General features: G+C 39.0%; 1 protein-coding gene across 1 annotated transcript; it reads left to right on the forward strand.

The window, feature by feature from the left end:
- The first annotated feature begins 13746 nt into the window (after positions 1-13746).
- Positions 13747-14517, forward strand: FTMT (ferritin mitochondrial). Its single transcript, XM_028507488.2, has one exon. It carries the CDS (start codon positions 13792-13794, stop codon positions 14515-14517), a length of 726 nt encoding a protein of 241 aa, XP_028363289.1. The 5' UTR covers positions 13747-13791.
- The last annotated feature ends 1688 nt before the right edge of the window (positions 14518-16205 follow it).

Raw genomic sequence — 16205 nt, forward strand, 5'->3', positions numbered from 1 at the left:
TATATATATATGATATATATACACACATATATAATATATATATTCAGGCTCACACATACTGCAAAGAATAATGAAATGGTTTTTTCTAAAGTAATGAAATGCTGAAATATACTTTTAGCAATGCATAAAGGGTACTTGTATGAATGTATATGCCTTAAACTGCTAAGATTTACAAATTAAACAATTTAAAGAGGAAATAAATGCTAAGAAGTAAGTTATGCTTCAAAATTCAAGCTCATTCCATAGCCATTCCCACCCCCCAAAAACCTGCTCACCAAAGTAACATAAGTCTCTATTTTCATTCCTACCTGAAAACAGCTCTTTTAACCATATTTCAATTCACCAGCTCTGAATTTGAAACAATATGGCTGTCCATGTCTCTGGGTATGCTTCCTTTATGTGAAAACGAAGCCTTGTTCAAGACTGTTAATGAACACAGAAGGTGTTAGTTTGCCTTGGCAACAAGAAGGTCTGGGTTTTGAGAAAGTATATGATACTTAAAACATGCCTATGTGATTTAGCAGTTATTTATCAGCTCCCCCCAAAATAATAACTTCCATATATGGAAACATATTATCCAAGGATAAGAATAACTCGGTGGACTTTTTGTCAGGCTACCTACTCGCTGTGTTGTCTTCACCCGCCCTTTTTGTGTGTCTTGCCCTAACAGTACAACTCAGCCATTATTTCTCCTTGACATAAAATAGCACGTAGTGATTTTACCTGGGAAAGACTGATCTATTCAGTAGTAATCTCCTGCTTTACTAATTTTCCTCTATTTCTTGTCATAACTAAATTCTGAGAAATGCCTGAATTAAAAAAACTTTCAACATATTCTGCTGTCATAATTTTATGATGGTATTGTGGCAGACTCTGGCCAGCAGAGCCCCCCTGTTGTGACTGAAGATGAGAATAAACGCACAGGAGACAGCAGTCCTGTGGAGAAAAAGCTACTCTCTCAAGGGGAGAGTGTCTGTGAATGCCTCGGCCACTCCCTCAAGAGGAGAGAGTCCGACCCTTGCCTAGACAAGCTTTTATTGTTTTTCTCAGGTCTTACATCAGAGAAAGATTTATTATCTATTACATAGAATATTATTGTCTATGTTTTAGGTACATTCAAGGAAATAAAAATAACATGCAGAGGGGAATGGCGACGAGCTGCTTAGTTCTGTCCTTGGGGGAATTCACACAAGCTTTGGAAATTATCTTGAAGATAGACAATACATATTTGTTGTTTTAGACCAGGGTGAGGGAGTTTTAGCAAGAGCAAGCCATAACAGTCAGTCTTCATTTTCTAGTTCCGATTCCCACAGGAAAACTCGGTTTGAAGGTCTGGCTCCTGCCCACCACTTCACTTCTGTAGGTTTTCCATACAGAGCTGAGTCACATTTGCCAGACTGAAACAAACCAGTTCCCTACATGGTACCACACAGTCTTAATATGTCCATATTTCTATTATTATTATCATCTGTTCCTCAGTAGTCTCAACAGAATTCTTATGACATAAATAAGAGCTTAATGGTAACAAAGGATTACTAGCTATATTAGTCTTCTGGGGCTGCTATAGAAAACACCACAGACTAGATGGCTTAAACAGCATAAATTTATGTTCTTATGGTTCTGGAGACTAGAAGTCTGAGACCAAGGTGCCAACGGGGTGGTTTCTGGTAAGCACAATCTCCTCGGCTTGCAGACAGTCACCTCCTGTCTGTGTTCCCATGTGACCTTTCCTCTGTGCAGCAAACTCCTGGTGTTTCTTCCTCTTCTTATATGGACACCAACCCTATCAGACTGGGGTTGCATCCTAATCACCTCATTTAACTTAATTATACCCTGAAAGGTCCTATTTCCAAATATAATCACATTTTGTATGAAGACTTCAACATACAGATTTGAGACAGGGGGGCAGGATGGACACAATTCAGTCCACAATACTTGCAGACATGCTGGGATTTTAAAGGATCTTTAATATTTTACAGAAAACTTTGTTCATCCACAATTAATTCCACTCCTGAAGATTCATGGCATTCCATTTACTAGTGCCCACACAGATTTCTCAGCTATCTCTGTATTTGTGTCTTGTTTGTAGACCAAGTATATAATGATTATGGACTTGTACCTTTGCATTATTGGAGCAACCAATGAAATGTCTACAAGAAACTTTTCTAATCTTTTCTTTATACATCAGGAAATAAAGCAAAACTGTAGCCAATCACTCATGCAATCCAAGCCACTGTTCTGTAGGGGTGCCATTCCCATTACCTAAATCTCCATCCATGCAGGTAATATTTGGAGCCATCTGCATTAAATCAACGAATTATTCATTCACTGACCCATTTATTTGTCAACTGTTTATTGTTGAATATTCTAGTCAGTATCAAAAACACTGGAGATTCAGAGATGAGGAAGACAAGGTCCCTGTCCTTGAACTGCTCATAGTTGAGAACTGGATCTAAACTTTTTAATGTTGGCTCTTCAAACCTAAGTTTGAAGTACATAGTCATTATCCCAGTTTCAATATCATAAAAAGGTGGATCAAAATTAAAATCCTTCCAGGTCAGAACTGCTGCCAGGCCTTTGTGCAAATTTAAAAATGACAACCTCTCTGGGACCAGATGGGCACATGAAGAGTGCTGTTGTACAATTAGCATCCTTTTCTTCAATGAACACAGACTAAGCAAGAAGCACAGACAGGATTTGAGTATCTACAGATGCTTCAGGCGTACTCATTTGTCCAAGGAACTCATACCTAGCAATCCTCTTCCATGTGGTAGAACTCAGAATGTGTTGGTTTATATCACGGACTGCCAGCAAACATTCCAACTTATTGCTCCCCCTATATTCCAAATAGTTAACCTGAGAAGATTAAAGTCTGGGAAATTTTAAGAGCAATCCAGAGATCAGGGAGAATATTCAGGAAAATACGTAGGACAACCCCAAAGCTAAAAAATGTGAGTAACTATGAATTCCACAACAATAAAATTCCAGCAATATTTGGGATTGATTTCATCACAGTTAACTCTTTTATCTGCCAGGAAAAGCAAGGAAGATATATTACCCTTATAACATTCTTTTTCCGGTCATCTGTTTTCTGAATTCAATTACAAATGAACTATGAATAAAGATCTATGATGAATGCCATGTACCTCCTGAGTACTCACTAAACACAAAGCAATAAAATCCTTCTTTATGCAAAGGGAAAAAAGAGGAAGTAGGATTTTAAACAATCAGATGGGTAAAAACGACAAATTTCTAGTTACAAAAACAATTATTACATGAAGAAGGGAAGGCTCAGAAGTGTCCTGCACAAACTACCCTAAAATATCTTCGTATTTCATTTATTTTAGTTAGTGTTTTTCCAGTAGACATGCATGCATGCACAACATCAATTTGGTGAGTGAGAAGTTTGATAACACCATTTTTCTATATTGTGAAGATAAATACACAACTTAGCATTGGGCTTATATTTTAAATGAACACAAAACTCTGATTTATTCAAATTCATTGCAGAATTTTAGACCAAAATTTATTCATGCCCAAAGGCAAGAATAAATTATTGTAAAGGTTATTGAACTGAAGTTTATATTATTTTACCCCAGAAAAAAATGCAAGTAAAACTTGTATTCTCTTAACTATATTATGTCATATTTAGGTAGACAAAGTGAATAATAACAGTGATAAAAATATTACTATTAATATATGCTGATACAACATGAATAATCTTATTGAAATGTGGTTTAAAATTAAAATCACTGCAATACCCATGACCATACAACAACCCCACATTCTGGGGCTATCATTTAGAATCTACACTCTAGATTACCACTTTGTCGTCCCCTCTTCCAGCAAGCACACTTGCTCTTAATCTTTCTCGCACCTATTCCATCTTAATTTTCTGGTCACATGTCCTGACCAACATTGCCATCTCAACTTCTTGCGTGATTTTTAGAAATTGCTATTTCTTATCATCACCTCCATATTTTTCCTACTGTGCCCCAACTTCAGCTACTCTCAACAAATATATGACTCGGCTGGAGTTATTTGCTTGTGTTTATTTTTCTTTAGTATATGTACAGTTCATCTCATCTGTGATTATCTGGCTTCTTTAAAAACCTCTTTTTATATTTTTATTTTTAAAAATATTGAAATAGTAGTTAACTAATATTGATCTTAATCAAGTTATTTTTTTAAAAAAAAAGATTTTATTTATTTATTTTTAGAGAGGGAAGGGAGGGAGAAAGAGAGAGAGAGAGAAACATCAATGTGCGGTTGCTGGGGGTCATGGCCTGCAACCCAGGCATGTACCCTGACTGGAAATTTAACCTGCAACACTTTGGTTCACAGCCCATGCTCAGTCCACTGAGCTATGCCAGCCAGGGCTAAGTTATTTTAAAATATGTAACAAAATTAACTCCGCATCTTCCTCTCTCCCGGTCTATCTAATTGCAATGGTTGAAGCCTCCCACAGCCCGGTGGTCAGACTTTTCTGACATTCTACCATGTTTATAATGTGTCTTTCTCCCTCTTTTTCATGTGTGTTTGTGTGTGTATACACTTACATATAAACCTTTTGTTGCCTCCAAGTATGGGATTGTGCACACACACACACACACAGCTTCTCCATTTAAAGTATCGTGTGGAGGGAACATGTATAAAGGACCCATGGGCATGGACAAGAGGGTGGGGACTGACTGTGGGCAGGGGTGGGAGGTGGGTAGGGCAGGGGAGGACAACTCAGGGGAAATTGGGACAACTGTAATTGAACAACAATAAAAAGATAAAATAAAAAAGATTAAACAATAAAATATCATACCAATATCTCCCCATAGTATCACAAAGAGAAAACTACTTAATTCTGTTAAGGGCTGTATGACACTCCATTGTGTGACTTCCCTATAATTTGTAAATACTCCAATGAGAGACAGTTTACTTTCAGCTTTTTATTTTTATGTAAACACTGTGACAAAATTAATAGACTTCCTTATGTACTCTTTATGCACCACATTTTTCCATATAATAAATTCCTCCAAGTGGGATTGCTAAGTCTTAAGGTTTTTTTATGAGATTCTTGAGGAAAAGATTCATTTACCTCCTCCAAGATATGGTGGCCACTAAATGGTATTAGCAGACCGTTAGTTGAGTGTTGACCATTCTAAAGATAGAACTGACCTTGGAAACACTCTGCAGAAATGAAATTGATTGACCCTTTCACTTTTCCTATAGCAATAGATTCTACACAGACATCTAAAGCTTCAGTTGGGGAGGCTTTGGGAATAGGGAATTTTTTATTGAAAAGCAGTGTTTTATGTTCGACTTTGATACAAATGAAAGCCATCCCTCCATTGCCACTGAGTGTCCCTTGATGTTACTGCATTCTAATATACTAATCATTGTTAGGAAAAGGTATCATGTATCATGTGAGTGTAGAATACTAGAAAGAATATTATTGTAAAGCAGGCTGGTTGCTATGAGAATTGGTAACTCTGTGCCAGCACTCTATCACTCAGTCTCTTTGTTCATAAAATAAGGAATAAAATAAACAAACGCTATGGTGCTTTCTGTTCTAAAACTACTGCTATAATGCACGTCAATAAAGATGGCATTGCTACATGATTCAACTTCTAAGACATTCCTCCAACTTTGATTGAAAATGGAACTACTTAGAAACATTTTTTTCTTAACTCCATTTAGAGTGTATGATACTGAAAATAAAGTGCGCGTATTCTCTGTAATTTGTAAACAGTCAGAATGTGTATAGTGATCCCAGCTGCCCAATGTTTTACGATGACTCACAGAGAAAATGCACGGAGTGCTTCAAATCGTGCTTACCACACACAGGCGGCACTCAGCAGCCATCACTTTCCTTTATTATGATCACTGGAGATGATTTGGAGCTTATATTTGTGCTGTATCACTATATTCTGTTGTAAATTATAAAATTATTCAAGATAACAGAACTAAGTAATCATTCCAAAACATTTTTATGACATAAATATGGAACATCTTAGCCCTTTGAACAAAAAGGTCTTTCAAACATATTTACTCCTGAGCTAATACTGAGAGAGCTAAAGCATAAGCTGAAGAGTTTACAAAGAATACACTTACAGTCATCACTTGCATTGGTTTATCTAAGTTGAACCCATGAGCTGAAAGAACTTCACATTACATACCGGGAGTAACAGCGGCAAACCCCATCTTTGGTGGAAGCAGCAGCTTGAAGGGTTCTAGCACTTAACAGAGCTACTCCAAGTATACATATGTTCTATGCACTTTATTATTTCATAATATTTTAAACCATACCATATTAAAGTAAGCAGGGGCATAAACACTCATTGAATTCTTTAGAGTTATAAAGAAGATACAAAACTGTGGCTCAATTCTAATCAATTCTCTCCTAAGGTGCAAATTATATACTGTCCATGTTGCAGCCAAGTCCCACAGAGTGTTGTTTCCACTCTTCTTTTTTTTTAAAAAAAAGGTTTTACTTACTTATTTTTAGGGAGAGGAGAAAGGAAGGAGAAAAACATCAATTGCTTTCCTCTCAAATGCACCTCAACCAGGGACCAAACCCACAACCCAGGCATGTGCCCTGACCAGGAAGCAACCACGACCTTCTGCTTTGCAGGAGGATACCCAACCCAGTTACATGGGTCAGGGTTTGTCTATGCTCTTCCATGCAAATTTAACTTCATCCTCTCCCCTTTGGGAGCTTCACATGATCTTTTCTACATAAAGTCCTCATCTTCCCACCCCTTGTAAGACCATAGTCAAATCTGACCTTCTCTACAAGGCAATCACAGATCCTCCATGCTTGATTTAAGATGTTAATGCATCTGACTTCCTATGATGAATGCAGGCCTACCACTTTACCTTGCACGCAGACCTAAACCCTAAACTCCAGTATCTTTTATTCTTTCACAGTATCGTGTGTTTCTTACTCTTCTAGCATCAGGTGTTCAAAACATATATTTGAAATTGAATTAAATCAAAGAGAATTGATTTTAAAATGACCCTTTTTCAATCTTCAAAAATTCAATGGCCTCCACTAATTGTGGAGCTAGACATAAGAAATTAAATGAACTATAATTAGCCATTAAAGATTAAACTATAACTTTCCTCAACTTGGTTCCTTCAGTGTTACTTGGAACAGGGATTTGGGAGACTTGAGGGAATCTTAAACCCTAACCCATTTTCTTCACAGAATTATTGAGGGCATCGTGTCAGGTACCCTTTATGCTAGATACACAAGAGCAAAAGAGATGGACCTTTCCCTGACAACCAAAATTATTCAACTTAGTGGTGTAATAAAAGTGAATATATAATTATAATTTAGTCTCATTGCGGGGTGAGTAGAAGGGGCTGGGGTGTACCCTGAAGGCTTCTAAGAACCATGGGATCAAAAGAATGGTGGAAATAGCCGGCAAAGATGCAAAGGGAGAGGGAGTGGTAAGCACAATCCCAGATTTACAGGAAAGCAGTAACAGCATGGGGTTATCAGAGAGGAATCCACATAAATTTGTTTATTCCCCATGACAACCGCCAAAGGGTCTTCCGTGGGTTCAAATAAATATTCATACTTACAAGTCTAACCCCATGCCACCCAAAAGGACATAGTACAAGAAGCATAGTTTCCTGACAGAATATTATCAATCATCCTCTCAAGGTCCCCATAAAATAAGAGATACCCTGGCTAAAAAGCCTCATGTCCCACAAGGGTCACTAACTCTTGTTACAACTTCACAGCTGTGAACTCCACTACTGGCATGCCCAGGGATGCGAGTCAACACACTCAGGGAAGCTCAGTGTTAGTTTGCCAATCAAGGGAGACTTTTCCACAAGCAAGATTGCACGGACATGTATTCCACACTCTAACAGAGCCAAGCCATTAACCAGTTACCATAATCTCTTGCAGGTGTGTAAAGGGTTTTGCTAACCCTCTGCCCACACTTCCCCTGCAGTTACTTGTAGGTGGAACAGTGTGGACACATATGTAGAATCCTGTGGGATAGCAACAAATGATACATTAGTGTTCAAAAAACAGTTCATCATGTCTGGGGCTTAGGGCAAGTAAAGGGTGCTGGGACTAGCAAGTGAGTAGCCACAGAGAAGCAATAAAGAACGTATTTTGCAGGGATACATCATTTAAGGTAGAACCACTAAAGGGTTTAAAGCAAGGAAATGATGTAATCATTTTTATATTTGAAAATGCTATCTGTGGCCCTTCTGAGGCCAGTAGAATGGAAGAGTGTAAGAGAGTCTGACACCTTATGTTTGCCTTACAGATCCACTTCCCAACCTCCCTGCCTTCTTCTCTTCCCAGGGGCTGGTCTGAATGCACTACAATAATGAATCCTCCACCTTCTCACTTTCTGCCAGGTTCAACCTATGGGAAGCACAAGCAAGAGATCCAAGGGAAGGAAGAGAGTGAGGCCAGGATATCTGTCCCATTAGATTCTTCCCCTCTAGGTTTCCTGAGCCTGGCTCTGTACCTCAACCAGGTGTCATTGCTCCTTTCTAGATAATTCTCTCTGAACAAGCTCACTGTCATCTGGTAAGCAATCTTCCTCTTGAGACCAGCTCCAGAGTGCGGAACTACCTCTTCTGGCTTCCCTTCCCATGCATTGGTATATACTCTTTTTATTAAACCTTTACAGAATTATCCTAATTTTTAAGTATACCTTCTATTTTCTACTGGATCCCTGCACTGATCTCAGTTAGACACGAAGTCAGGCAAGAAGTTAGGAGATGTTGGTATACTGCCCAGGGTCCCTGGGAAGGTACCCTCCCTTGAGCAGCTCTAGATAACATCTGACTGATGCAGGGGTATGAAAGTCCAGCTCCATGCCCTGACTCAGGGCAATTTCTGAGGCATGTCTATGCTCTAGAATTCCCCTGTGGAATCAACCCAAGTTATACTATATCCCCTGTGCAAAATGAAAATGTATGTTCATTTTTTTTTCAAAAAGCAGGAAAAAGTGCTACTAAAGATACCTAATATAAAATACTTTCATTTCTTCTCTCTTGACTTGTCATGGTGTTTCTATTTTTATTTAATGTCATTCTAAGTTTAAAAAACAATATTTTACAATATAAGCATTACTTTCACTGTTTATTTTTAGATTGTGCAATGCCTGTTTTAAATACAAATATAAGAGCAATTAGTTCATGTACAAAATCACTGAAATTAGATAACAGCTCTGCCCTTAAAGATGCACACAATTACAACATGACATACTCTCAAAATAAACAAAGTACTTTGACAACAACACACAAGAAGTAGTGATTTCCAAAGAGGTTATGCAAGACCTTACAGAGAAGGTAATACATCTGATGAGACCTTTAAAGATGATACAGGTTTCACAAGAAAGTAAAAAAAGGGAGGAAAGGAAGATGAGGAACAGAGGGTACCCCAGAGAATCATAAAAGCTTGACGGAGGTTGTTCAAAGAAGAGAAAAAGCGATTAAAGCTGTGGAAGAAAGGCCCTGGCTGGTGTAGCTCAGTGGTTTGAGTGCCAGACTGAGAACCAAAGGGTTGCCCATTGGATTCCCAGTCAGGGCACATGCCTGGGTTGCAGGCCAGGTCCCCAGTAGGGGGGTGCGGAAGAGGCAACCACTTATTTATGTTTCTCTCCCCCTCTTTCCCTTTCCTTCCCCCTCTTTAAAAATAAATAAAATCTTTAAAAAATAAAAATAAAAACTTCATTAAAAACTGAGGAAAAAATGAGTTGTAAAGAATGTGGGTGATAGTCAAGGTTTGTATTTTTGGTAGAACAACATTAATTTTACTAGGGTACTAGAAATTAAAATGTTCATGAGCTAAAATTAACACCTACCAGAACCTTGCATTTTCAAAGTTCAGAAGAATATATTATAAATGTTGTAATAGGAAGAAGAAATATTTTGGACAAATTAACATGGGCTATCTAAATGTGTGTTGTGTTTTATGGCATTGTTTTGCATTACACTTCATATACTGAATTGATTTTATATCTATGCTTTTTACTACCATAGGGATAGGTATTTATATGAAGAGCATCATTTCTCCTAAAACACTAGTAACAGCAGTTGGCATTTAATACCCCTCTAAAGAATCATTTTCATAACCTCTCTTTAGGGAACTAAGTTTGAGGAATAGCAAAAGTTTGGTGAAAATAAAAGCAACAATGAGTATATAGAAGCAAAAAAGAATAGTGAGAAATTGCTTGCCAAATATCAATCACATTCTACAAGCAGAATTTAAGCGCAACTAGATCTTGGGCACCCACCTTTATTTATGGCACACTTTAAGAAGCTCTTTTGAGACTAAGGAGCTTACTACAAAACCACAAGTTTGACATGTCCATATAATAAAAGAATTTTTACCTCACTACTCATACAAAATAGCAACACTATAATACATTTTAGCATTCTTTATAAGCTGTATTTTCCATATGCAATAATAAGTATTGTTTAATTGAATAGCATAACATAATTGGTTTTGAGTAATTAAATAGGAATTGTATGGTCTGGCTGCTGTGGGTCAGTGGATTGAGTGCCAGCCTGGGAACCAAAGGGTTGCAGGTTCAGTTCCATCAGGGCACACACCTGGGTTGCAGGCCAGGTCCCCAGTAGGGGGCACATGAGAGACAACCATGCATTGATGCTTCTCTCCCTCTTTTTTTCCCTCCCTTCCCCTCTCTCTAAAAAAATAATAAATAATAATTTTTTTAAATTACCCAATAAAACTATTAATATTCTGAGTGTTTATTCTGTGTCAAGTTGCATGGCAAGTACTCTGGATGCTTTCTCTTCTTACTTAACCCTTTTAACTGGAAGTGCGTAGGATCATAAATTTCCAGTTCCAGAAGCTGACCTAGAAAGGTAATCTGACTTGGTGAATATAATACATTTAAGTAGAATGTAGAATCACATTCTACAAGCAGAATTTAAGTGAGCAAATATAAGAAAGTAATAGAGAGCAGGTAGCATACAGATAATATAAAGAAGACCTGGATAGAAGCAGTGCTAATATCAAAGACCCAGGTTTAACCAAAAGAAATCAAACAGCCATAACAAAAGAAATGATCCAACATATAAATGGGCAAAAGATTTGAACATACACTACACCAAAGGTATATGGTTGGCAAAGAAGTACTTGAAAATATACTCAGCATCGTTAATAATTCTGGTAATGCAAATTAAAGGAATACATCAGTATACAACCAACTAAAGTTGCAAAAGGGGGGACACACCCCCTTGGAAATGGGAGAGGGGTTTGAGCTGCACCTGTGTGACTACAGACTTCCATCCCTTGCTAAGCATGGCAGCTGGGAGAGGCGAAAAGGCAAATATAGCCAACACTGGCCCTCATTGGTGGGAAGGCTAGACACTCCCACTGGCTTTCAGCACACATGGGATTGTGGTAAAGGACTTTTGAAATGGAGCACGCCAGAAAGCAAAAAGTCAGTTGGTTCTTTCCCCTCCCCAGCAGGAAGCATATCAATCAGCACCAGCGGGCCTACTGGCAGTGGCTGTTGCAAGCCTGTGAGCAGAGGCCTGGGGGCACAGACTCCGAAAAATGCCTGAGGCTGGACAGCAACAGGAGACCAGCTAAGCCACCTAAGTTTATGATACTTTTAGGCAGGAGAAGAGGTTCCTGGCATAACCTTGAATTGAGCAGGCAGAAGGTGACGGGGTGAATTTTCTTTTCGGACCTTAGAGGGAACAGGCTTTGAGGAGAAGCGTGCTGTTATTTCCAAAGACCTTGGTGATAACAGTCAGCACCATGAACAGATTTTTGATCTTGTGTTATTTTCAGCTCCTGAACCTATGTAGTGGTTGAAATGAGACTCTTTTTGATGTCATACTCTGACTTTTCCTTTCCCCTTACTTTTGTTACCCAGATATTTTAAGCAGAGACTTGCTACTAAATAACAGATTCCTTTCTTTTCTACCGAACTCTATCTTTGGAGATCTGCCTGGAAGGTGGCAAACAGTGGGACCCTGTCCCTACTAGTTGGGCTTGGTAACAGAGTGGCTAAAACTTTAATTTTATTTTTTGACTGAATGTATGTTTTATTCACTATTACATTAGACTCAAAGTCATTATCAAGTTTCTGTTTAAAAACTTAAATTTTAAGTTAAACTTGCATAATTGATAACACCAAGTCTTTGCAAGGATGTGAAGGAACTTGAAGTTTCACACAGTGCTGATGAGAATGTAAAGTGGTACAACCACTTTGGAAAACAATTGGAAGTTTCTTAAAAACTTAGACATATACTTACTGTGTGATATAGCCCCTCCATACAAAATATTTACCCACAGAAATGAGAGCATATAACCACACAAAGACTCATACAGGAAAGATCATAACAGTTTTATTTTAACAGCAAAACTGTAAACAACCAAAATAAATACCAGCAGGTGAAAGGATCAACAAATTTGCTATATCCATACATTGGAATACTTCCCAGCCATAAAAATGACTTGGTACATACTACAACATGGGTGTATCTCAAAATAATTATGCTAAGTGAAAGAAAAAATATATGTGTGTGTGTGTGTTTCATTTATATAAAATTCTAGAAAATGCAAACTAATATAGCTAGTAAGGACAAACAGATCAGTGGGTGCCTTTTATAACATGGAGCAGAGTGAGGCAAAAAGAAAGAATTACAAAATACCAAGGGGCGTGAGGGAACTTTGGGAGGTGATACATTCCTTATTTTGATTTTGGTGCTGGTTTCCCAGACGAATTCATATGCCAAACCCTACCAAGCTGTAAAGTTTAAGTATCCACAGTTTATTTTATGTCAATTATATCACCATAAAGCCAATAAAAATACATGTTTACTTTTGTGTGTCTGTGATACATATTTTAATGTTTGTTTTAATCTGTGATAATTACTACCAACATTTTAACAATGGTTCTCTCTGAGTAAAGGAAAAATTAGGAAAGTTTTGAATAGTCTTTTGTGAGTTAATCTTCATTTTCTCAACAAATTACAATTATATATACTCTTTTAAAGTCAAATACTATCTTAAATTTAATTTTTAAAAATTGTCCTTTAAAAAATACATATCTACATTGACAAAAGACAGGAATATAACATCAAATTTAGAGCTAGTTTTTACATTCTTTCCTCTTTCCTACAATACCTGATTTCTTTATAATGAAGATAAACTTTATATTTAAAAATAAAATGTCTTTTTGAAAGAAAGCACTGTCTTGCTACAGACTCTTGAAAATCTGCCCACTGTACTGGTAATTATTGTCATACTTAGTTAAAATAATCAAAAAGTCAAGGTATAAATATGCACTTTGGTAGTGGACTTTTACTCAGAGATAAATTGGCTGTGACTTCTGTTTCACCCTGTTTCATGGCTTTGCCTTGAAGTCCACTCCCATCTCTTAGTCCCAGGGCAGCAAAAGCTGGGAGACAAGGTCAAGCAGCGATTGGCTCAGTCCTTTCTTTCCCAAGTCCTGGTGCCTACTTTTTGGACAGCATTTTTAATTTTGGTGAAATAATAAATTATAAACGCCCAAGAGCAGAAATCTTGTGTCTACGATAGGACATCGTTTAGATACAGTGTTGTGTAATTGCCACCTGCCTGTGCCCAACCGTGCCACAGGCTCGCGCCCTCCCACTGCTGCCATCGCATCGAACTGGGAGCCTCTGTAAGGAAAGAGGGCGTGTGACGCAGTCGCAGTCGCCTGGGACACAGTTCTGATTCACACCTGGCGCCCCTGAAGCCTGACCCTGCGCGAACCCGCCCGCATTCAGTTTCCCCACTTGTGAAGAAGAGAAGGCATGTCAGGTTTCTTGTTCTTTCCCAGGCACATCAGCACTTCGCTAGTGTCCCTACGCGGCGCGCGCTATGTCTTCCCTCTGCCACCGCGCAGGGCCACAGGGAGCCCCTCGGTCCCCTGGCCCGCAGCCCCCTGCCGCCGGATGGCCGCAGCTGCCTCCTCCAAGTGCCCCGCTGGGTCTGCATCTGGCCCCTCCCGGGTGCGCCAGAACTTCCACCTGGACTCTGAGGCTGCGATCAACCGCCAGATCAACCTCGAGCTCTATGCGTCCTACGTGTACTTGTCAATGGCCTATTACTTCTCCCGAGACGATGTGGCCTTGAACAACTTCTCTAGGTATTTCCTTCGCCAGTCCCAGGAGGAGACCCTACATGCAGAGAAGCTAATGAGGCTGCAGAACCAGCGAGGAGGTAGGATCTGCCTGCAGGACATCAAGAAACCCGACCAGGACGACTGGGAAAGCGGGCTGAATGCCATGAAGTGTGCTCTGCTCTTGGAGAAAAACGTGAACCAGTCGTTGCTGGAATTGCACACTCTGGCCTCAGACAAAGGCGACCCCCATTTGTGCGACTTCCTGGAAACCCACTATCTAAATGAGCAGGTGAAGTCTATCAAAGAACTAGGGGACCATGTGCACAACTTGATTAAGATGGGGGCTCCAGATTGTGGCCTGGCTGAGTACCTTTTTGACAAACATACCCTTGGAAATGAAAACAATCAGAACTAAGCCTTCCCCACCACCGTGGTGTGCCAGGACTCAGTCAGCTGTCTCCTACCTCCTTGCCCTTATAATGCATTTCCACCCTTATAAGTCCTCTGTTAAACTGTCCCTTCAATAAAATGATTTGCAGAGAAAATGAATTTAGCCCATGTAAGCAAGGGCTTTTGGTCGAGCAATTCTCCCAGCTAGAAAGGTAGCCCAGGAAAATATGGTATAAAAGAGACTGCAAAAAAGCTACTGAAAGTAGATGTAAACTCATTTTCTCCAGTTACCAAATAGAGTTCAGACCATCAACCCTCACTAAAAGTCCATGATTATTCAACTCAACAAGTGCCTATTATTTTTAAGACTTTATGCTAAACCTAAAGTGTATAAGTGGGAAAATGTGTAAGTTAAATATATAAATAGCTATAACAAGATGAAGAATAAATATAGTATTGTCAAAATCAGACATGCAAAATTCTATGACAATTTTTACTCTTTTCCAAAGTGTGTTCCAAGAAATAGTAACGTCTCAAGATCTGTTTTTAAAAAGATTTCATAATCAAATAAATTCAAGACAAGCAACATAAAATGTCAATGATGGCCTTGGAAGTCACAGTATATATTAATTAGCATCTTAAGGGCTCTGGGAAGTCTTGAAATTAAAAACAAAAAAAAATCTTTGGTTATTTTTGTTTAGCTCAATGTTTCCCAAAGATATTCAGTCTCAGCTAGTTTTTTGTCCTTTTATTTCATGTGATATGACTATCCAGATCTGATTTCAGACAACACACTTCACCACTGGGCTATACAGCCTCCCTTTTAACACACCGAAAAGAGTGATTATACTGCAGAAAACAGCCTTCTATGGCCTTTAAAGTGGAGCAGACAAAAACATCATGTGATAGAAAAGTCAAGAAGGGATCCAGAGCGAAGGAGGCATCAGCTGAGCAGATGTTTTCTTGGGGGCATGGGAGGAGCAGGTGTGATAAAATGGTGACAGAATATTCGCTCAGGAGACCTCAGACTAGACTACGAGCACTGGGTGATGCTTTGAAAGATGGGCTGGAGGGAAGTGTGGATGTGAGAAAAGGGTTAAGTTTAATTTAGTGAGCCATGGCAGTGATTTGAAGGGTTCTCAATAGAAAAGTGCTGTGCTAAGAGTTGAGCAATCAGAAGTTTAGTTGTACAGAATAAAAATCTGTGGAAAGTCTAAATGTCTGTGTTAGTTTGGGTCCTCTGAGAAACAGATGTCAAGATGGGGTAAGGGTGTTATGAAGTGAGCGGCCAGAGGGGAAATAAAGGCCGGGCCCTCACCATTATAATCTAACAAAAAAAGTTAATACAGGAGGCTGGAAGCAAAGGCTCACACATTGACCCAGTAATCCTGAGGCTAGTCCAGTAAGATTGCCAGGCATTACAAGCAATACAAGTAAACCATGATAGTGTAGGAGAGGAGAAGCCCTTGAAAGTCTGTGTGTGTCATCTCCACTAGCTGAGAAAAGGAAAACCTTGAGACTGTTTATTCATCCCAAAGCCTGGAAGGGGAAGGGGAGGAGGTCCACAGTGCCCGAAGAAGGGGCCCATAAACAACTTTGGTTACCTGCCTGCCCCCCTTCACGTACACAAAACAAACAAATAGAGTCCAGAGCAAGGTAAAGATTCAGGCAAACAGACCCCCACACCTCCATTGGGTAGTCATGTCTCCAGGG

The sequence above is a fragment of the Phyllostomus discolor genome, chromosome 3, assembly GCF_004126475.2.
Source record: "Phyllostomus discolor isolate MPI-MPIP mPhyDis1 chromosome 3, mPhyDis1.pri.v3, whole genome shotgun sequence".
Lineage (NCBI taxonomy): Eukaryota > Metazoa > Chordata > Mammalia > Chiroptera > Phyllostomidae > Phyllostomus > Phyllostomus discolor.

Bases quoted from the DNA above. Each gene is read 5' to 3' on its own strand.
- FTMT (XM_028507488.2), top strand. From the start codon at position 13,792: ATGTCAGGTTTCTTGTTCTTTCCCAGGCACATCAGCACTTCGCTAGTG.